The sequence below is a fragment of the Lissotriton helveticus genome, chromosome 5_1, assembly GCF_964261635.1.
Source record: "Lissotriton helveticus chromosome 5_1, aLisHel1.1, whole genome shotgun sequence".
Classification (NCBI taxonomy): domain Eukaryota; kingdom Metazoa; phylum Chordata; class Amphibia; order Caudata; family Salamandridae; genus Lissotriton; species Lissotriton helveticus.
The window spans coordinates 1,370,826,982-1,370,851,297 of NC_136065.1; the positions used below are offsets into that span (position 1 = coordinate 1,370,826,982).

Below are 24,316 nucleotides of genomic sequence, written 5' to 3' on the forward strand. Positions count from 1 at the left end.
GTCCACCCTGATTGAAGTTGGGGGGGCTGTGGTGAATTGGATTGGAGTGAGTGGGTTGGATTGGAGTCGGTGGATTGACTGGAGTGGGGTGGATTACTGTGGGTGGATTGGTGTGGGGTGGATTGGAGTGGACTTGGGTGCATTGGATTGGAGTGGGGTTGACTGGATTGGAGTAGAATGGATTGGAGTGGAGTGAATTGGACTGTAAAAAGTTGCAATCAATTGGAATGGGGAAGATTGGGGACGGTGGATTGGATTGGGGTGGACTGGAGTGGGGTGGGGTGTAGTGAGTTGGATTGGGTTGGAGTGGAGTAGACTTGAGTGGAGTGGAATGGATTGTGGTGGATTGGAGTGGGATGGATTGGAATGGGGTGGATTGCATTAGGGTGGTTTGGATTCGAGTAGGTTGGACTTAATTTGAGTGGGGAGGAATGGATTGGAGTGGGAGGATTGAACCGGAATGACGTGGGTTGGCCTGGAAAGGGATGGTTTGGATTGGAATGCGGTGGATGGGAGTGGAGTGAACTGGATTAGGGTGAATTGGAGTACTGTGGATTGGAGTAGAATGGATTGCAGTGGGTGCATTGGAGTGGGGTGGATTGGATTGGAGTGGGAGGATTGTTTTGAGGGGGAATGGATTGGAGTGGCGTAGATTGGGATGGATTGGACTGAGTGGGGCAGGGTGCATAGGAGATGGGGGATTGGACTGAAGTGGGGTGGATTCAACTGGGGTGGATTGGAGTGGGGTGGTGTGAGGTGGGGTGGATTGTGTGTGAATTGGATTGTAGTGGTGTAGGTTGGATTGGAGTGGATTGGATTGGATTGGATTGGAGTGGGGTGGGGTAGACTGATTAGAGTGAGTGAATTACAATTCAATCCAATCCACCCACTTAACCCCATACCAATCCTTCACACGCCAAGCCAATCCAACCCATTTCAATCCAATCCACATCACATAAATCGGCCACACTCCAAACCAATCCACCCCACTCAATAAATCTACCCCACTCAATCCAATCCACCCCAATTCAATCTGCCCCACAACAAACAAATTCACCACAATCCAATCTAATCCACCCCACTCAAATCTCGCCACTCCCCAACCCACCAACTCCAATCCGATCTCCCCCACTCAATCCACCCTACTCCAATCTAATCCACTTTGAAGCACCCACCACAATCCAGTCAACCCCGTGCCAATCCACCACAATCCACCCACTCCAATCCATACCACCCACACTAATCCACCCCATTCCAATCCACCGTACTACAGTCCAATCCACCATATTCCAATTCACCCTAATCAAATCCACCCACTCCAATACAGCCCAGTGCATTCCAATCAAATCCAGCCCTTTTAAATCCAACCCACCCGATTCACTCCACCACTCTCCAATCCAATCCACCCACTCCAATCTACTCCAATCAAACTCCTCCAATCCACTCCACCCCACTCCACTCCTCTCCAATAAACTCACTCCACTACAATCCACACCACTGCAATTCAACCCACCCCATTCAAATCCACTCAATCCAATCCACCACACTACAGTTCACCCACCCCAATCCATCCCTCTCCAGTCCAAACTACCCCACTCCAATCCATTCCACCCCATTCCACTCCAATCCACCGACTCCAATCCACCCTACACCAATCCACCTCAACCCACCCTGTTCCACTCCACCTTCCCCACCCCACTCCTATCCAGTCCACCCTATTCCACTCCAACCCAAATTACCCACTCCTGTCCACTCCAATTACCTCACTCAAATCCACTCCAATCCAATCCACCCCACCCAAATCCACTCCTTTCCAGTCCAATCTACCCCACTCCAATCCCCTCCACCACAATTCAATCCACCCAATCCAATCCATCCTACACCAGTGCGGTCACCTCCAATCCACCTCCACCCAATCCACCTGCCCCACTCCAATCCACTCCACCCATATCAATCTAATCCACCCCACTCCAGTCCAATCCACCTTACTCCAATTCACCATAATCCAATCCACCCTATTCCAATCCAAATTTCAAATCCGCCACTCTCCAATCCAAACCACCCCATTCCAATTCAGGCCACACCACTCCAATCCACCCCACACAAATCTACTCCAATCAAATTCACCCCACTCCATCTCAATCCAATCCACTCCACTCCAATTAAATCCACCCACGCCACTCCAATCAACCCAACCTGCCCTAGTCCAATCAACACTACCGCAGTCCCATCCACTCCACTCAGTCCAATCCACCCCACTCCAATCCAGTTCACCCTACTCCAATACACCCCACTCCAGTCCAATACACCCTACTTCAATCCATCCTGCTCCATTCCACCCTACGATACCCCACTCCAATACACCCACTACAATCCATTCAACCCAATCCCAATCCAGTACACCCACTCGAAACCACTCCACCCAACTCCAAACCATTCTACTCCAATCCAATCAACTCCAATCTACCTACTCCAATCCAATCCTCCCACCCCACTCCAATCTGCCCCACTCCAACCCACCCCAATCAAATTCATCACACTCCAATCTTTTCCACAGCACTCCACCCAACTCCAATCAATTCCACCCAACAACAGTCAAATCCACCACACTCCAATCTAATCCACCCACTCCAATTACTACATTCCAATCAATACACCTCACACCAATCCAATCCACCCCTCTCCAATCCACCCCACTCCAATGCAACCCACCTCACTCCAATCCAACCCACTCCACTCCAATTCAATTCTCCACATTCCACCTGCTCCAATCCAGTCAAATCCAACCCACCCAACTCCAGTCCAATTCACCCCAAACCAACCAATCCCACTCCAATCCAATCCACACAACTCAACTCCAATCCACTCCAATTCAATCCACCCCATTCCATCCAATCCACCCCACTCCACTCCAGTCCACCACACTTCAATCCACCAGCCTCACTTAATCGACACCACTCCATTCCACACCATTCAAATCCACCCACCCAACTCCAATCCACCCCAATCAAATCCACCCCACACCAACCCACCCAACTCCATTCCAATTAACCCCAGTCCAACCCACCCTACAGCAAACCAATACACCTCACAGCAATCCAATCCATCACACTCCAATCCAATCCACCCACCCAAGTCCACCGCGATTGAAGGGGGGGGGGAAGGCTGTGGTGAATTGGATTGGAGTGGAGTGGGTTGGATTGGAGTCGGTGGATTGACTGGAGTGGGGTGGATTACTGTGGGTGGATTGGTGTGGGGTGGATTGGAGTGGACTTGGGTGCATTGGATTGGAGTTGGGTTGACTGGATTGGAGTAGAATGGATTGGAGTGGCGTGAATTGGACTGTAAAAAGTTGCAATCGATTGGAATGGGGAAGATTGGGGACGGTGGATTGGATTGGGGTGGACTGGAGTGGGGTGGAGTGTAGTGAGTTGGATTGGGTTGGAGTGGAGTAGAGTTGAGTGGAGTGGAATGGATTGTGGTGGATTGGAGTGGGATGGATTGGAATGGGGTGGATTGCATTAGAGTGTGGTGGATTGGATTAAAGTGGAGTGGATTGGATTAAAGTGAAGTGGATTGTCGTGAATTGGAGTGGAGTGGGTTGGGTTGGGTTGGGGTGGATTAGGGTGGACTGCTTGGAGTGGGGCAGACTGCAGTGGACCAGAGTGGGGTGGATTGGGTAGGAGTGTGGTGGATTAGGGTGGTGTGGACTGTACTGCAGTAGGGTGGATTAGACTAGACTGTGGTGGGTTGGACTGGAGTGGGGTCGGTGGATTTGAGTGGCGTGTGGTGGGGTGGATTAGAATGGGGTGAATTTGACTGGAACAGATGGGTGTGGAGAGGACTGAATTGGAATGGGGTGGTTTGGATTGGAGAGGGGTGGATTGGAAATGTGGTGGATGGGATTAGAATGGGGGTTGGATTAGGGTGAATTATAGTATGGTGGATTGGACTAGAATGGGGTGGATTAGATTGTGTGGGTAGGTGGACTGGATTGAAATGGGGTGGGGTAGGTAGATTGGAATGGGGTGGGGTGAGGTGGATTAGATTGGGGTGGATTAGAGTTGACTGGATTGGTGTAGAATGGATCGAGTGGGTGGATTAGATCTGGGTAGAATGGATTGAAGTGGAGTAGACTGGAATGTGGTGGGATGGATTGAACTGGAGAGGAGTGGATTGGGTGGGGTGATTTGGAGTGTCTTGGATTTGATTGAGTGGGGTGTATTGAATTGGAGTGGGTGGATTGGATTGGAATGGGGTGGGTTGAATTGAAGTGGGATATATTGGAAATATTGTAGTGGAGTGGAGTCGATTTGATTAGAATAGATCAACGTAGCTGGATTGGGATGGATTGAATGGGGTGGGTTGGATTGGAGAGGGCTGGATTTGATTGGAATGCAGTAGATTGGATTCGGGTGAATTGGAATATGGTGAATTGGACTGGATTAGGGTGGATTGGAGTGGAGTATTAGTGTGGGTGGGCTGGATTGGAGTATGGTGGATCATTGTGCATTCTGTGGGGATGATTGGATTGTGGTGGGGTGCTTTGGAGTGGATTCGATTGGAGTGGGGTATGGTGAAGTGATGTGGATTTGAGTGGGGTTTATTGGATTGGAGTGGGTTGTTTGGAGTGAATGGGTTGGGGAGTGAGTGGGTGGATTGGAGTGGATTAGATTGGATTGTGCTGAATTGGATTGGTGTGTGGCCGATTGGTTTGGGGTGGATTGGATTGAGTGGGCTGGATTATATTGGAGCGGGGTGAATTGGTTTGGAGTGTGGTGGATTGGTGTGGGGTGAATTGGGGGCTTGGAGTGGGGTGGATTGGATTGAAGTGGCATGGACTGTGGTGAATTGGATTGGAGTGGAGTGGGTCGAATTGGAGAGGGTGGATTGATTGGAGTGGGGTGGATTTCTGTGGGTGAATTGGTTTGGGGTGGATTGGAGTGGGGTGAACTGGGGTGGGTTGGATTGGAGTGGGGTTGATTGGATTGGAGTAGAGTGGATGGGTGGATTTGAGTGGCTTGGAGTCCTTTGGGGAGGTTTGGGATGGGTGGATTGGAGTGAGGTGGACTGAACTGTGGTGGGGTGGATTGTAGTGGGGGATTGGTATGGGTGAGGTGAGGTGAGTTGGATTGGATTGGAGTGGGGCAGATTGTAGTGGAGAGGAGTTGAGTGGAGTGGATTGGATTGAAGTGGATTGGAATGGATTGGATTGCATCGGAGTGGAGTGGTGGATTGTGGTGAACTGGACTGGAATGTGTTGGCATGGACTGGAGTATGGTGGATTGGTTTGCAGTAGGGTGGACTGCTTGGAATGGGGAAGACTGATGGACTAGAGTGGGGTTGATTGAATTGGAGTGAGGTGGATTAGGGTGGATTGGAGAGGGTGGATTGGAGCGTGGTGGATTGGGGCGATCGGCTTGGAGTTGGGTGGACTGGAGTATGGCTCATGACATTGAGGTGTATTGGAGTGGGGTGAATTGGAGTGGGGTGGGTGGACTGGAATGGGGTGGATGGACTGGATTGGAGTGGGTGGACTGGAATGGGGTTCATTAGATTGATGTATGATGGATTGGAGTGGGTGGCGTGGAGCGGATTGGATTGAGTTTGTGGATTGGATTGGAACGCGGCAGAATGTATTTGAGTGGGTGAGGTGGCTTGAAGTGGGGTGGATTGTAACGGGGTGGACTGACTGGAGTGGGTGGAGTGGGGTGGGCTGGATTGGAGTAGTATGGACTGAACTGTAGTGGATTGGAGTGGGGTGAATCTGATTGGAGTGAGGTGGATTGGATTGGAATTAGGAGGGCTGGATTGGAGTGGGGTGGACTGGAGTTGAGTTGGGTGGATTGGATTTGAGTGGAGTTGGTTGGTTGGATTGGACTGCCGAGGGGTGGATTTGAGTAGGGGGTTTGGATTGGAGTGGGTTGGATAGTGGTGGATTGGAATGGGGTGGATTGGAGTGTGGTGCATTGGATTGCTGTATTCTGGATTATTTTGGGGTGGATTGCTGTGGGTGGATTGGAGTGGGGTAGATTGGAATGGGATGGGGTGGCTTGGAATGGGGTTGATTGGATGGAGCCTAATGGATTGGAGTGGGTGAATTGGAGTTGGGTGGAGTGGAGTTGGTGGATTGAATTGGAATGGTGTAGAATGGATTGAATGTAGTGAATTGAAGTAGGGTAGATTGGACTGGAGTGTGGTGAAATGGATTGACGTGGGGTGGATTGGATTGGAGTGGGGCAGATTGAAGTGGAGCGTAATGGATTGGATTGGTCTGGCTTGGAGTGGGGTGGAATGGATTGGAGTAGGGTGCGGTGGATTGGATTGAAGTGGAGTTGAGTGGATTGGGGTGAATTGGGTTGGGTTAGATTGGTGTAGGGTGAATTGGATTGGAGTAGAGTGGACTGATTAAAGTGGGCTAGACTGTGGTGGATTGCAGTGGGAGTTGATTGGACTAGAGGGGGGAGGACTGGATTTTAGTGGAGTGGAGTGGGTGGATTAGATTGCTGTGGGTGGCTTGGATTGGAGTTAGGTAGATTGGACTGGAGTTGGTTGGATCAGATTAGAATTGGGTGGATAGGTGTGGGGTGAACTGGAGTGGGGTGGATTGCATTGAGGTGCATTATAGTGGGGGTGGATTGGAATGGGGTGTGTGGACTGGATTGGAGTGGGGTGGGGAGGATTGGAGTGGGGTTAACTGGATTGGGGTATGATGGATTGGAGTGGGGTGGATTGGAATGAGTTGGTGGAATGGATTGGAATGGGGTGGAATGGATTGGAGTTAGTGGATTAGATTAGAGTGGGTGAGGTGACTTGGAGTGGGGTGAATTGGAGTAGGGTGGTCAGATTTGAATGTGGTGGAAAGAAGAGGGTGGATTGGAGTGGTTGTGGTGGACTGGAGTGTGGTGGACTGGATTGGAGTGTGGTGGACTGAATTGGAGTCGATTGGAATGGGGTGGATTGGACTAGAGTGGGGTGGATTGGAGTGGATTGATGTAGGGTGGATTGATGTGAGATGGATTAGAGTGGGGCAGATTGAAGTGGAGTGAAGCAGATTCGACTGCGGTAGCTTGGAGTGAAGTGCATTCAATTGGATTGGAGTGGGGCTGGGTGGGGTAGACTGGACTGGACTGAAGTGGAGTGGATTGTGGTGAATTAAATTGGAGTGAAGTGGGTTGTGTTGGATTGGATTAGACTCAGTGGATTGGAGTGGGGTGGACTGGATTGGAGTGGGTGATTGGATTGGATTGCTATATGGTGGATTGGATTGAGGTGGATTGGAGTTGGGTAGATTGGATTGGAGTTAGTTAGATTGGATCGGAATTAGGTGGATAGGTGTGGGGTGAACTGGAGTGGGCAGATTGCATTGAGGTGTATTGTAGTGGGATGGATTGGAGTGGAATGGTGAATTGGAATGGGGTGGGTTGATTGGATTGGGGGGATTGGAGTGGGGTCACTGGAATGGTTTATGATGGACTGGAGTGGGTGGACTGGATTAGGTTGGAGTGGAGTGGAGTGGCTGGATTGGATTTGAGTCAGGTGGATTGGAGTGGGTAGGGTGGAATGTTAGTGTGTGGTTTGTTAGTAGGGTAGATTGGAGGAGATAGATTGGAGTGGGAGGGATTGGATTGGTGTGGGTGAACTGGATTGGAGTGGGGTAGATTGTGGAGGACTGGATTGGAGTGGGGTTGGTTAGATTGGAGTGGGTGGACTGGAGTTGAGTCAGGTGGATTGGATTGGAGTGGAGTTAGGTAGATTGGAGTGGGGTGGGTGGAATGTGAGTGGGTGGTTTGTTAGTGGGATAGATTGGAGGTGTGGATTGTAGTGGACTGGATTAGATTGGTGTGGTGAACTGGATTAGAGTGGATTGTGGAGGACTGGATTGGAGTGGGGTGGATTTGAGTGGGGTGGGTGAATTGGAGAGTGGGTGGAATGGACTGGGGTGGGTTAGATTGGAGTGTGGTGAATTGGATTGGCGTGGGATAGATTGGTCTATTGGGTTGGATTGGACTGAGAGGGCTGGATTGTACTGGAGGATGGTGAGGTGGGGTGGGTCGGACTGGGCTGGAGTTTAGTGGATTGGATTGGGTTAGACTGGAGTGGGTGGAATAGAATGGATTGAGTGGACTGGATTGGAGTAGGGTGGATTGGAGAGAGAAGTGGTTGGACTGCTCTTTTATTATTCAGTGACCTTGACATTCTGTAAGCACAGTTGAGGTGCTCCTCTTTTCAATTAGAGATATTAGATAATATACCATCGTTCTACTGAAAAGGGTACACCTAAAGTATGTGATAGCTGCCTCCTCTTACAAGACTAAGAGTGGACTAGCACTGGTAGCAACAATTCTACTTCACTTATATAGGCCTTTTTACGCAACTCTGCTGTGCAGATTACTTCCATGCCATCGCTGTAAAGCTCTATCCTGCCCCTAACAGGCTCATGCCTAGGACATGTCAGGGGTGCATTTTTGCATGGGTGTTTCACTTTCGGTCCACCTAAGTAGAAGGTGTTTATAGGACACAAAGTGCTTGTCCCTGCTGTATATGACAGCCTTCCTGTTCCCTTAGTTAGGCCTTCCCCCTCCGAAATTGGGGTTACCTAGTTGTTGAGGGGAAAAAAGTGTTTCTCAATTGTCAAAACAGGGTTCCCCTTAGCTTAAATTAAACTCCCCCACCTCCTTCTCCTGTGTTGCTGGCATTCGCTTACCCATCCGAGCGTTCTAACTCTGCCAGTTAACTCGATTACACTAATTGTGAATAAAAATAACTTTTTTTGGGCTTGAATCTATACAGCTAGTATAGTGCCAATTGAAAACTGCAAACCTTTTATTCTGAAACGTTTCCCGTTTTACTTCTTATTAAAATCTATTTCCCCATTTATCTTCAGATATAGAGAGTTATCATGTCTAAATAATCCACCTCATAGGAAAATATTTCTTTAAAAATCCTGGCCAACAGGTCTTTAGCAAATAATATTTCGCTTCTCTAGGGCTCCTTTATCAGCGTTCCTGTTGATTATATTCTTATCATCATTCAGATAATTTTTTACCTTCCTATCATTTTGTTTTTCTTGAAGTATGTTCAATATGATTTTCCAAAATGATTCTTTGCCCTTGGAATAGCAGGAAGTATCTTGTCATACCTCCATGATTATGGACACCAAGATCCAATCCAACTTTGGTATATGGTAGTTATATATCTTAGGTATGTAGCCAGTCATGTGTTTATGGACAGGAATGTTCGTTGCTATAGGATTTTTTTTTGTGTGTACTACATGCTTTTGTTTGTCTGCTTCTAGGCATTACTTTTATTAGGATCTCTCTAACGTGGTGTATTTAGATCTCGATTTGCATCAAGCTGATCGGATATTTTCCCTTGGCTTTGGTATGAGCATTTAAGTTTATGCGCTCATACGTCCTACTCCAGGTAATATGTTATTACTTGTTGCTCTTCTCTCATCATTGTGGTCCACCGCATGTTCCACCTATATGGCCAGCCTGCAATGCTGGGTCTTGTCCCAACAACCGTGTTCGCTACAATATTCGCCATGCACCCTGTCTCTTAGGCGGAGCCCATAGTAGGATGGGGCCCTACCCTAGATCTGGACCCCTATGGACTCACTCTGGGCCCCTTAAGCTTCTGGTTATTTTCCCTATACCTACCCTTGTTTTCCCTCCAGGTGAGCTAACTGGCCCCAGGGTGAGTTATCGAATTTACTTTATGTCACTTTGTACATTCTTTATACATGAACATCTATCAGCACGTAAAGAAATGGTCTAGTGTCTTGGACTGAATCATCCTATCAAAAGAACTAAAGTTTTAGACTGCTATAAAGATTTAGGCGTTGATATAGTTCTACTCCAAGAAACTAAGATTGGTTTTAAAGAAGGTCTTCTAATGAGGAAAGGCTGGGTTTCTGATATCACTTGTTCTGAGGCATGCCGGAAGAGAAGCGGGGTACTTACCCCAATATCGAAGAAACCAAAACTAACTGTAGTCGCCTCAGAGCACGACACCAATGCCAGATGGTTACTTACTAGACTGAATAATGAGAGCCATGATATTTACATCATGAACATATACGCCCCATTGTAGACAATCCCTTATTTTGGGGTACCCTCAATAAAAAATTAGCAGCCATAACATGAGGCTCCAAATCTACAGTGGGTGGGCACTTCAATGTCCCTATGGATCCCATTCTAGATCGTTACTCTGCTTTTAAATTAAGAACTCCTAAGGCACACAAACAACTGCTTAGTCTTTAGTCCTCACACCACCTCCTAGATGTGTGGAGATTACACCACCCAAAGGATAACAAGGTTACTTTCTTCTCTCCTCCTCATTATGGTTTCTCACACATAGACTATCTACTTGTAGATATCTCACTCCTTAAGGAAATTGCTAATATCAAGATCCACCCTATTCATATCTCTTGACCCGCCAAGCAGCTTCCGGTAAACCAAAGTCTTTGGGTTCCCGGGGGAGTATGGTTGCAAAGCTGAAACTTAAAGGAATTGGCGGAAGGGCACCACCAGGAGTGAAGCCTGCGGCTTAATTTGTCCCAACACGGGAAACCTGACCCAGCCCGGACACGGAAAGGATTGACAGATTGATAGCTCTTTCTCAATTCTGTGGGTGGTGGTGAATGGCCGTTCTTAGTTGGTGGAGCGATTTGTCTGGTTAATTCCGATAACAAACGAGACTCCTCAATGCTAACTAGTTACGCGACCCCCAGTGACATTACTACTGTGGAGGAATCCTTATTGAATTTTTTATAAAATATGCTTTGTGACACAAGAGAGCTACAAGATAAGGGCTGTTTTGCCTCTGTGGACACACCATTTGGCTCCCTCCAAGTGGACTGCCTTAAATAAATGGGCAGACACTAATGTTATGAACATATTTTAGGGTATTGGTAACATTACATTGTCTAAATTAGTGTTCATGTTGTGTATATATTTTCCTTTATGTACATTTGTATGTCTTTGTAAATTTAATGTTATTTTTATTTGAAGACCGGTTCCATCATGTATGTGTGCCCTATATCAAATGAGGTGATACATGTCTATAGGATTGAAGGACTAAGGTGAGGGTAACTGATTGTTCCCTACACTTTAATAAAAGTAACATATCAATTCCTCCGTATCATTCTTCTCTTATACATGATTGTGTTCGTTACCCAGATACAGGAGGGTGAGTTGGTTATACCCCTTAGCTATATATGCAGTAACAATGTCTGTCAGGCTTGTGTCAAATACAAGTACTGGCAAAGTTTGGCGTCTAAAAACAGGACTCCCAAACAATGAACAGGATATTGAAGATCATCAGCTTGAAAGAGGTAAAAAAAATTCGGGAGAAAATAAACATTCAGTTAATTTCCCAGTAATTTTGTGGGTCAGATTTAAATGTGCCATCAGACGACATATTAGTTAAATGGATGGCAGCTAAAAATGGTGAAATTAAGAGAACATGACATAAGTTAGTGGCGGAAATTAAAAACAAAGAAGAGGCATTCAGACACTCTAATGATAAGTCCTTACTAAATGAGATCAAAAAATTGAAATATGCTTAAAATACCATTGTGAGTAAAAGGGCATATTTCAGTGTTCATGCACAAAAATCAAAACAACTCCTGTTTCGTAATAAAGCTAGGAAAATGTTTGCCTCCACTCTTAAATGCAATGATTGTAACAACCAGGTAACTCATATCATGGCATATCATGGTTCACAAACATTTTAAACTGAAGAGATACTTGAGGTCTTCAAAGACTTCTATAGTAACTCTAAACTCCAGGAATGCTATGCGATAAATCTAAGAGTCTGGATTTTCTGAATTCCCTTCCCATGACTGTGGTCTCTGATGCAGAAAGAACACACCTGAATCAGCCAATAAACACAGATGAAATTTTTAAAGCTATAAAATCAATTCAGTCGGGTGATGACTTTCCCATCGCTTTTTATAAAGTGTTTATGCTGTCTATCATCAATTACCTAAAAAAAACATTGTATCATTTCACGTGCCAGGGCAAAGACTCGGGATCAGGGTCTGAAGCCACAATAGGGGTTATCCCTATAGAAGGGAATGATCATTCAGATCCTATAAACTTTTGTCCCTTCTCACTCAAATATGGAAGCAAAGATTTTCACGAAAATACTACCTAACAGATTAGAACAGTGGTTCCCAAACTGTGCACAGTGGCTCCCTGGGGAGCCGTCAAAGCTAGCCAGGGGAGCTGCGCACCAATCACTTCACTGCATTTAATGTTGAAGGGTCTGTTGGCTTCAGTTAAACTAATTAGACTTAAACCAATGATGTCGATGATTTGTTAATGACATGCCAAAAGCTGTAAACGTAGTGCTTAATTGATGGCATGTCGAGGGAGATGACCTCCATATTTCATTGAATTCCAACGCTCCCAAATTAAGAGGAAGATGCCTTATTTATTTTGTTAGACTTGTTAATAGTTTAATTTTTTCCAAATGCACTTTAAACCAATGCAAGTTATGAGGAAAGTACAGTTGTCCTGTCTATTTAACACACTATGGGGCCCGATTACGATATCGGTCGGAAACTCTTCTGACCGAATCGGTTTCCTAATGCTTTCTGACCGAATCGGGTTCTGCGAGTCCGATCGACCGATTACGATGCTTCCCAACATAGTTTGGTCGAACTCGCATTGTCTTGAATGGCAGCCTGTGTTTCGAACAAGAACACAGGCTCCCATTGACAAAAGGAGTGGTTGGGGAAAACCTTGCACCCTGTGGTGGGCCACACTGTGCTTGGTTGCAAAGAGGTGACCCATGGGTACCCCCATGGACCCCAACTGCAGATCTATGGGTGAAGGAGGGCCTTCTACGGGCCCCCAAAGTCAGATTTGATTTCGACAGCCTTTCGTGTCATGCAAACCGATACGGAATGGCTGTCGTAATCGCCCATCGTAATCGCTCAGTCGGAAACTGTGTCCATAGAGCTGTACGATTCGGCTCAGAACAACTCGGGCTGTCTGAATGCCGATCGGAACCGAATCAGACAGCCCGATCGGTTTCCCTGCATTGTAATCGGTTGGTCGGAAATGCATCCGATTCGGTCGGAAACATAGGTTCCAAATCGGATTCAGAGAATCCGAATCCCGTTCGGAGCCTTTCAGACCGACATCATAATCGGCCCATAAGTATTATTAAGTATTGACATTTGTACTGGAATCGTAGGCCTACATGCATGGGGGTGCTATCTAGCACTGTAAATGGGATAAAAAAGTTAGAGAGGGTTCTTTAAAAAAAGGCATGAGCAAAGAAGTGTAACTAGGAATATTTTATTAGAGGCGCCGCCTTAGTAATACGAAACACCCTGTGTATATCATTATACTACCTTCATCAGCTACATCCCAATTATTTTCAGGGAGAAAAATTCAAGTGCTCCCAAGGCCGGGCTTACATCCACCCCACCCTCCAAAAGAGAAACAGTGGGGAGCCACGGGCAATGGTCGAGGGTTGAATAGGTTTGGGAATCACTGCTCTATGGAGATGGTTATGCAGTTTTTTATTAGAAAAATATGAAAACTAGCTGGGACCAGATTTTATGGTAAGTGTTATACGAGTGTTCCCTTCTCGACTCCGAGGACTACTAATTTCGTGCAATGTTATTTATTTGTGTGAGTATAGCCTGTGACTCGGGTAACCAGCACTGACTTTGGTGGAGGCCTTCCCACGACCCCCATGCTGTCACAGTGACCATTTGAACTACTGTAGAATAACTCGTGAGTTGTTAAAGATCCATGGAAGATTTCCTTAAACAAATGTCTTTTTCTGCGTTTTAGGGACGGTGCTGACCTGACACGGGAGTTAGGAATGAAGTGATCAGTGCACCAGGAGGTACACCGAGGGTGGGCGACCACTGCTTGATCACAAGAGAAAGGTAAGGCCTCCGGGACAGCTGTCCGTCTCTGTTTTTTTGTGCAGGGTTGCGTTGATCCTTCTATGGAGATGGGTAAGTATAGCGATTTCAATTTGTTATGTAGCAGCTTGAACAGCCTGGATACTACTACCTTCGGGTTGTTCTTGGACGTAGGCAGTCATGTCACCAGTTTTTGGAAAACGGCCTTTTCTAGTCCATAAGTCGGTCTGCTCATTCATATATACTATCACACAGGGGGCCATTGCTCCATACTTCAATCCGTATACTTTTTATATCTGTAGCCTTAGGTATCCTGATTGATTGATATCCCTTTGACTACAATCGGTATTCCTACAGCGCGTAATGTCCCATACGAGGCGCTGAATTTGACCATTCATTGTTTTTTATATTCGAACATCTAGTCCTCCATCCCTCCTTTATAGTTCTTGATATTTAGCCAGGGTCGTCCTTTTTATGGCCAAGCCGTTCTGCTTTGTACTTTTCTTTCGATACTTTCACTTACTATCCCAGTTCACTCTTTATGATCACTTCTAGCTCTCTTCTCTTCCTGTATCACACTTCTCACACTGTTTCTAACTCGTCACCATTCACTCTCTCCCACTCTCCTTCCTCCGATGTCTACGTTTTGTCTCTCGCAATAGCGTCCACTCTTATCAACCCTACGCCACCCCCTTTTCCCTTCTTCCTTCTCTCATCGCTCATTCGCCATCTTTCCCTCTTCTTTTCCCCTCTCACTGCCTGTCTCCCTTTCTCTCACCTCCACTTTTCACCTACCTCTCCCTCTCTTCTTTTCACCATCCCCCTCTCTCCCCTCAGCAGCCCCCCTTACAGTCCCCTCCCCCTTTAGGGGAGCAGCTTGTAGAGTATGCCTGTGGGTCTGGGGATGGCTGGCATGGGCTTTGCATTGATCCATTGATTTGCACATGGGCTGAGCCTGACCTCCTGCTCCCAGGGAAGCCGTCTCCATGGCGACCCATTGTAAATTCCTGCGGGCAGGCTGTGGGGTGGGGGGGTTACCCAGAGCGGGGAGCAGCGGGGGTATGGGGGGAGCCAGGAGAGGAGAGTAGCAGCAGGGCAGGCTGCAGCTCCTGGGAGAAGGAAGGAGCGAGTGCAAGAAGCAAATAAGTCTCCCGAGAAGGGGAATCCAGGGGCGGTGTGTGGATGCGAGTTCCTCCTCCCCCTCTGCAGGTCCTCAGGCCTGGAGCACCCTCCTCCCTCCCTTCACCACCACCTCCCTCGCCCGATTGCTGCTTCTCCCCGCAGAACGGTGCCTGCCCTGGATGTGGAGGAGCGGCTGGGAGCAGGCAGGAGGGTTCTCGTCTCCGGAGACTGGAGGGACAGTCCAGCTATAACACAGTTCTCGGGCACAGCAGCAGCACGGGAGCGGTGCCGCCTCCGCTGTCCGCATCCGTGCGATTCTAAAGCACCGGCGCTCGCAGGCAGCTCCCGGGAGCCGTGTGACCCGGCACGGAGCGCGTCACACTCCCATCCTGATCATTACTCAGCACCGCCACCCTCCAAAGAAGACGTCTTGGCTGCGAGAGAGAGGGCTCTGCAGCGGCTGCTATGGGGGCTCTTGGCGTCTCTGGTTTCTGTACACTCTTCATCCTGCTGAGTTCTGGAGACACCGTTGGAAGTAAAGCCAGCCAAGGTAAGCAGATTCCCCAGCCCATGTTAGACCAACCATTTGGCACGTCTCCTGCGTTCAACTCTTACCACCTGGCTGTCTCCCGAACGAAGTACAATGTCCACCCCGGGATCTGAGTCCCTTTTACTTGGAACTGACTCTCTCGGTCTGTCCTGCCCACCTGCACTTATCAAAGTCTCCAGGACTCATCTCGCAATCTGTCTTCCTTCCATCGTCACATTGCCTCATGCACCCCCCCCCCCATCAGCACCAGCATCATATGCACTAGACCCTCCATCCTCTCTACCAACTACTGTGTATTCACTCCAGCCACTGTCTCTCCCCACCACCTACTGGATTCCCTTCACCTGCTGCTGTGTGCTCCTCATCAGCTCCTGCATTCCCCTTTTTTGACTCATTTAGCCATCCATCATTTGCATTCCCCTCATCAACCTCCATATCCACCTCACTCGTGCCTGTACCTATGCCACTATTTCTGAACCCCAGTAAGGCTTTCATTTCTATTATTCCAAGTCCCCAAAACATCATCTTAGCCACGTCCATGTAATTGTCCCTTGTGTTTATTACACGTTTCCACGTCCATGTCTTGTCAACATCCTGTCTCCTACTCCCAACAACTTACCCGACCACCCTACTGGTGTCTCACTCCACCCTCTGCTTTTTGTGCATTTACTGCTGGCTGTTGGTTCATGCCAGCAGGTCCCGTTTCGATCACAGGCTCACTGTCCATTCTACCTGTTTCCACACCCTTCTGACCCCTGTAGCCTGCTGGCTTCCATGCCGACCTTATCAGTACTCATCAATCCTAGAGGCATCCAAATCGACCCAATCACATTTACTCTGTTCTGTAGACTTACAAACATTTCCCATTGGGTTCTGTCGATGTCACCGATTCTCATGACCGAATCCCGATTATACTGCCTGTTTCCATGTCATCCCTACTATATCAGTCCTAGAGGTACCCACGTCTAGCCCAACAGTTTCTTTTTAAGAGGTGCCAATATTTATCCCATCAGTTCCTATCCATTCTACAGACACTCCTATTTCCTTTCCAATGTTTCCTGCCTATTGGTTAGATCACCAAGTTCATCCCTGTTTGACCTCATGACCTTCTGTGCTTTCTGGCCCATACCATCAGTTCTCATCCATCTTGCACTGTTGCACCTATCCTATTGGTTACCTTTTATCTTACACAGCTTTCATGTCCCATTTTTTTGGTTTCCATTTATCTTATAGTTTGTAATTTATTTTCTTCTTATAAAGTTTACAACAATCTCATTAGTTGCTGCCCAACCTGCAGACTCATGTTCATTCCATTGGACGTCATATGTTATACAGATTCCCAAACCAGTTCAACCAATTCCTATTTGGCCTACAGATCTACTTCACTCCTTTGGTTCCCATTTATCCTACGGACTCTTATGTCCATCCTGCAAAGGTCCCCTTTCAATTCATTTGATTGATATTTATTGTTTAAGATCTGACTATCATCCCAGTGGTTCTGATCCTTTCACCACTTCCCATCGTCAGTCACATCAGCACCTATCAATACTTCTCTGTGTTTCTGTCTGGAATCCTATGGACTCACATCCTTAAAACTGTGCCCAGAATAATTATTTTTACACCCACACATTCATTCATTCTCACACTCATCTCATTAGTTTGCAGACTTTCTTTCTAGCTTGTGCATTATCCTATCATATTTCGCATCCATCCAATCATTTCTTAGTTCTATAAAATCAGATGATCCCTACACTTCACCGGTTCATCCAGGCTCACCATTTCATGCAACCATTCCACCGGTTCGTGCAATTGTTCCACTTGTTAATACAACCATCTCAGAGTTCCATGTTATCATCCCACCAACTCATAAAATCATCCACTAATTTATGGACTCATGCTACCAATTAAAGCAACAATTATCACATATCACATAACATTCCACCAAGTTGTAAAACGATCCAACCAGTTTAAACAGCCTTTGTGCCAACTTGTACAGCAAAGCCTCTTATTACAACAACCATCCCACCAGTGAACGCAATCGTCACACTTGTCCACGCAATCATCTCAGTTGTTTATTCAGCCATCTCACAGTTGCGTACTAGCACCTCAAAAACCCACACAATCTTCTGCTAATTATGCAATAATCCCACCATTTCACCCCCCATCCCACTGGTCCCTCAACCATCTCACTTTGTGTTTTGCCTCTCCCAGCAGTCCCTGTGGCAGTATATTTAGCTGTGCATCTTGTATCCTGCTTCGACAATTAATTAATGTGGCCTCTTCTCTAGCCACAAGGACAGGGAACAACACCGTCCCTGCTAGATCCACCCTTCCTCAGCACTCTTTCACACGTCCAGGCATCTGTTCCCACCTAGAGGGCTGCTTACCTTACCTTCGTTCTCAGGCATTTTTCCTTCTTTCACCAATTTTTTCAAAATGGTTTAAATGGGCACATACAATGAGGTTACTTGCGTCTGTGTTTCTTCGTTTTTGTTGTAAAATGCACAATAATCGCGCTTTTTAGCCAGACTATTGTATTTAGAATGGATTAATAGAGCCATCGCTTGCTAGCAGAGCTGCTGTACGTTAAATGGGGTATTACCATTGCTTACCAGAAGAGATGTTACGCTTTGTACTTGTAAGCAAGTCTTCCATGTCTTCTAGGCTCTTGATGGGAAAGGACCAGCACTTCTCAACAGGGCTGCTGTAGCTTGACTCAGATTGTTCCATAATGCATATCATGATGAAGAGTGGCAGCACCTCTTAGTGATGCTACAATGCTGTTTGTTGACCCACATGTCACTTCACAGCTGGGGTGTCATTCTGTAATGAGTCTTTGGCACCTTTTTCTAGTAAAGGATGCATTTAATTGACAGTGCCTGCACTGCTGAGCGGGTCTTTCATGCTATTACTAATCATTTCTCAACCGGGATGTTACTCTGTAATGGGACAACAGCAGCACTTCCCATAGGAGCTTCTGCACTTTAAAAGGGACAATGCCAGTTATATCAGAAGGCTGTTGTGTGTCTAACTGTACGGTGCCAGCTGATACACTTTTAATAGTACTGTACTGTCCTTTCAGCTGGGTTGCTTTGCCTTTAATGTTACAATGTTTTAAGCATATACTTTATTTGTAATAAAACTGTACCCGCGTTTCTGAGTGGTGTGCTTTGAATGGGTCTGTTAACAGAGGTGCATGCTAACATGGCTCTTATTTAATGTCATATTTTTAATGAAATATTTCTCATCTGGGAGGCTGCACTTCACATAAGGCACTTCTGGCGCATCGCAGCAGGCTGCCATATCTTTAAAAGAGAGAGAGTACTGGCACTCCTTAAAGGGGCTCCATTGTCTTTTATAGGGGTAGCCCAGGGAATTGCTTACTGGGGTCACCCTTTGAGGGGAAGTCTCGGCTGATCTCAGCTGGCTGCTTACTATATATCCAGGGGGACAATACTGACACTTTTCAAGGTAGACTGACCAGCTGTAAGTAGGAGGGGCAGGACCGGTACCGCCGAGCGGCCTGCTACACTCTGTGTGACAGTACCAGCACTTCTCAACAGAGCTGCTGTCTTTTATAACATAGTACGCACTTCTAAGAAGAGCTCCTACAAGTTTACTGGCACGGTACCAGCTCTTCAGCTCCTCTCAGCGAGGCTATTTTTATTTGTTTGCTTTTTTATGGACTGAAAGAGTTTAATACATCTAGTGATACAGAACCGGCACTTCTGAGCAGTGTTGTTGCTCTCTTAACCATCTCTTGCTCATACTCATCTCTTCCCCTTAGACTAAGTCCCCCTTGTAAATAGACGTGCTTTTCTCAAATAGGAGGATACGAAAGTTCTGCAAGACCGACGGTGGTTCTAGTCATCATTTTGGACGCGGATTTCCCTGTGTCTCTGAAGTCTGGGATCTATCTACCTGGGAATCTGGTGAACTCCAAAGAGTGTGACCTTCCTACTGGGCTGTAGTATTCCCTATTTAAAACGCCTATTCCAATGTGGTTTGTGTTACTGACCTCCCTGCTTAGTATATCTTTCATTATTTGCAGAGAATTAAGATAAGTGCAGTCAGTTCGACAGAAACCTCAGAAACATAAAAATTGCTGGACAAGGGCAGTGAAGAAAACTTCTTGGTGCCCAGGAGTTTTCCAAACAGTGCACTCTGAGCTCCTGGAGTTTGAGCCCTTGCTGCATTTTATTAAGGAGGTTCTCGAGTTTCGTGTGCCACTTTCTTATCATAATATTTACTCAGGAAATCCAAGTGATTTCCAAAGCCAGGCCATGAATCCGCCAGCAATGAGGTGGCTTACAGAGAATGAAACACATATCTGATCCCCGAGTCTCCTCTAGGCCTGTCCTACCTAATAATAATAATAATAATAGAGACATTTTTAAAGCGCATGGTTACGCCATCTCGGCGTGTCCCCGCGCTGAGTGAGAGGGAGGAGCAGTACCTCGCAGCTGGAGGCCACTACATGCTGCCGGAGAACAGATAAGTTTTAAGCATCTTTCTAAACTTGATTTCAGAGCTTTCCAGCCTGAATTGTTGTGGGAGCTTATTCCAATTCTGAGCAGCTCGGTACCTGAAACAACGACCCCCCCATCCTGGTCTTCTTTACCTTAGGGATCACCAATAGCCCGGTGCCCGTCGACCTCAGCGATCTCCTTGGCGCATATCTGGTGATCAAGTCGTTAGGATAAGACGGACCAGCATTGTTAAGAATTCGATGACAAGTGCATAGTGTCTTAAACATAACTCTTTCCTTCACTGGCAACCAGTGTAATGAGTTAAGGGCTTTTTTTGAAGCCGCCCTCCTAGGCTGCCTAAGGACCAGCCGTGCGGCGGCGTTCTGCAGAACCTGTAGTCGTCCAAGAGCCTTGTCCGTGGCCCCAAGATAAAGTATGTGGACATAATCGAGGCGCGATGTTATGAGCGCGTGGACCATGGTCTTTATTGCCCCTACCGGAAGAAGATCCAGCGTTTTACGCAGATTTTTCAAAACACCAAAACACTTTCCAACTACCTTTCTTATGTGTCCTTCATAGGAAAGAGCAGGATCTACACAAACCCCCAGATTTTTCACCTCGATGCACCGTACAGGGGCAGGACCCAAGCTCGAAGGCCACCATTCCGTCGACCAGCTCGAGGTACTGCCTCCCACCACCAGCACCTCGGTCATGCTGCCATTCAGTTTCAGGCAGTTCTTATCCATCCAGGAGGCAAGCTCCTGCATGCACGCCCATGCATACCTCCGCTGTAGCTGTCAATAGTGGCACTGAGCACCAAAGGTGCAAGGGCCCCAGTGCATTGTAGCACGAACCCATGGGCACGGGGGCATTGTTTGCTTGGATGTGGGCCTATGCCACTCTTGCTGTGCCACTGGCATCTCACCTTGAGCTCGACTGTTTCTACCCGGAGATGTGAGAGCAGTCTCTGTTCCTTGAGTCCTAGCGATGGACCTGAGTGACATGTTTTTAAAGAGTCTGAGTATGAGTGTTCAGGTGAGGGACCTATATCCGCAATGACTCGGCACTGAAGTTGGCCAGAGGGGACTGTTGAGATAACAATGGTCTCCCTCGTAGAAATAACGGTGGGGAAGAGTTACCAGGCTGGACAGTGGAAGTCAAGTCATTTAAGAGAATGAGGGCAGTTGTAGACGCCATTCACAGAGGGGGCGATCGGTCTCAAAGGAGTGGCAGTGAAGACATGTACTCGTAGGAAGCTGTGGGAGTGAGCCCGTTGTTGAATATGGACTGACAAGAGAGCGCTTAGAAGTAGGGGGGAGTGGGAGAACTCTCTCCAGGAGAGTATAGTGTATGTCAGGATGGGGTACAGTAAGAGCTAGCGCTGTAGCGGAGGGGTGATGGTGGGAGTTAGCTCTTGGTAGCCTGGACAGGATGGAAAATAACCCATAACAGGTGGGTGTGCAGGAGAGAGTTCATAATGAAAAGGGGGCAGCGGCTAAGGGGACATTTATGAAGATAGTCCAGTTTCAATTATTCATGTCAGTGTGCTTGTTGCCAGTGGTGAGGAAACCAGGAAGAAGTTGTGTGCTCGGTGCTTTTACTGCTGACACTATTAACCTGAGAAGGTGGGAAGGGAAGAGAAATGAGCGTATATTGCCATCAGATAATCCCCTCTAATCAGGAAATAAGAGCTTTCCTTGCAGAACTATTTGCTCTTCTGCTGTGAAGTCTCCGTTCTCACGAGACACCGCCCAAGAGTCTGCAACAGCGCTTTGTGTATTATATGTTTAACTTATTTCAGTAAACAACCCAGGGCTTTTACTTTGTATGCTGGCCCGTCGAAGGCATAAATTAGAAGCAGAGTTTAGTCTGGCTGATAAAAGGCTTGATTCAGGGGTGTCTTGCGGGCTACGTGCCATCATGAACCTGTCCGGGCCTGGAGCTTCCAACTCCAGAAGAGGAGAGCGTGTCACCCGATGATGATAGCTACACAACCGACGACCTTTGACCTCGCTTACTGGCGTCGAGGTGAAGAGCAGACGGAACCTACAACAGGGGAAGCGGGGAGCAAACGGCAGATCTAGACGGTACCCAGATCCCGTGCGGAGCGATTGAAGGGAAGGGATTGGCGACTCCTCACAGCCATGAGATGCCACCAGGTCACCGGCCTACCCTTGCTTATTTTGTACCTTTCATTTTTGGCTCTGTACTTTTGGAGGTTTTCACTCTGCACTGTTTATTAGTTTTGCTACAAAAAAAAATGACAGTTGTAGGAAATGACCTAGAAACGACCAGTTCCACTCTCGGCGCCTTGTCACTGTCTCCAATAACACGAGAAATGAAAGCAAATCTAATACAGGCTCCCCTTTTTCACCGCGTCAAATCAAGGTTCGCTGCCCCTTCTAGCGACGCTTTGAGTTTCATCTTCTTTGTGCCACAGTAGGTCGACGGGAGTACTCGAGTGAGTTCCTTCCGCGGGCCTCTGCAGCTCAGCAGGTTCCTTCCTGGTTGTTGAAATGGCGCTATACTGCCATAAGAGGGATCACTGTCTTATGCCGCAGTGCACAGGCTTCTGTCCCTAATGCTGCATCCCATCAGCATTTAGTGCACGGTTACCAAAGTAATGTTGCATTATCTTTGACGATATTGCAATATCGATGTCAGTAAATGGCACCAATGTTAATAACTGGCGGTGGTAAAAAAAAAAAAAAAACTAGCCACAGAATGCACCATTTCATTCCAGAGTCCTCTTTTACAGCATCTATTCCAATGCACCAGGCAGGCTAAATATATACGGAGGGTAAAGTGTTACTGCAGACTGGAAAAAAACACTGGCATGTAATGGTGTGCGAACTGGAATTACATGAACACAGAGACCTGGACCCAGAAAAAGAGACCACTCATCTGTTATTAAATTACCTCATTGTTTGAAAATCACGCCTAGCCTTCCCTTCAGGTAGCAGCCAGTGGTTTTTGTTTTGAGCTGTTTTTCTTAATAAGACAAATTCAGAGATGGTCTTTTCTGTGTTGTTATATTCTGTATTTTAGGTGTGGTTTGACAAAACAGCTTCACCTTTTGTTACTAGTTCTTAAAAAAAATATAGTGTGCGCCTTGTCTTCGCAGAGAGGAGTATTCCTCTCTTGCCTTGTAGTATTGGCTGTTTGATGTATCATTCTGCTTGCAGGAAGTTATCCCATTGGAATGCATGAGTGACTATTCTTAAAATCTATCATCACGCTATTTGCCACATTCAGTTCTTTATTTAGTATAAACATTGTATATAGAAAGCAATGCTTTTGCTACATTTCCCAGCATTGGCAAAGCCAATAGGTGCAGTTTTCTTCTTCTAGTACAGATTACCTGTGGCAATGGTATTATCGCTGGAATTAAGTCATATACAGTTGGTGTAAGAATTACCACTGTACTGTAAATTTACACCATCTGGTGGTAGTTTCTCATTTTGAAATGTTGGCAACCGTGTACACATACTAGAACCGCACTTGGATGTGGAGTGCCATGTAGAGGTGCGCACATTAGTTTGTTCCCATTAAATGACAGACAGCACCCAACAGCACATACTACACAGAACACCGAGCATACATAAACACAAGTTCAGTTATTCCAAAGACATGCCATGTTTCTAATGCCCATGCACGACTCGATATCACAGTCCAGGTTTTTTTCTTTATATTCTGGTCCTTGCACTCTCGTGTTAGTAACCCAGGAATAAAAGTCCCAGAATCTAAATAAAAAATAGGACTTGCACAGCCAGTCACCAGTTGATCTGGGAAACGTTGCCTGGATCTGGGAAACTTTGCCACCACGTATTTCATATAGTTGATGTCACTGTACTCACAGATGTACCAACCACAATCATAAACAATCACAACCTTCAACATAACTTATTAGCCAGACCAACTGACACACACCAAAAACAGCTCTAAGATATTATATCTTTGGATTTCACGGAGCCCACAAGTGCTCTTCACATTTCATAAAATATTATTTGATGTCCAAGACAACATGTAGGACAGTAAACCAGTATCCAGCCTGTACCTCACAGCTAGAGTGATCTAAGAGGATACTGTGTTCCCAAGTAAGACACCATAGTTTAAGTTCCCTCAAACACATATTTCAAGGACGGCACTATCCAACCCAACCTTTTAGGTGACACATACTTAGACAGGTAAAGATTTCCGGCTTCACACACCTAACAGCATGACTTCCATACACATACAAGTTCTATCAGTCACTTCCACTTTATTGATAATCCTATGCAT

At 46.7% G+C, this 24,316-nt stretch overlaps 1 protein-coding gene across 4 annotated transcripts in view; it reads left to right on the forward strand.

The window, feature by feature from the left end:
• The first annotated feature begins 15,174 nt into the window (after window positions 1–15,174).
• The window catches only part of SCUBE3 (signal peptide, CUB domain and EGF like domain containing 3), a 1,212,393-nt gene continuing 1,203,251 nt past the window's right edge, over window positions 15,175–24,316 (forward strand). For all 4 annotated transcript variants that reach the window (XM_078644301.1, XM_078644304.1, XM_078644302.1 and 1 more), the window contains exon 1: window positions 15,175–15,566. In XM_078644301.1, coding sequence (XP_078500427.1) covers window positions 15,482–15,566 — 85 coding nt within the window. In that variant the 5' untranslated portion in view covers window positions 15,175–15,481. The remainder of the gene's footprint in view (window positions 15,567–24,316) is intronic.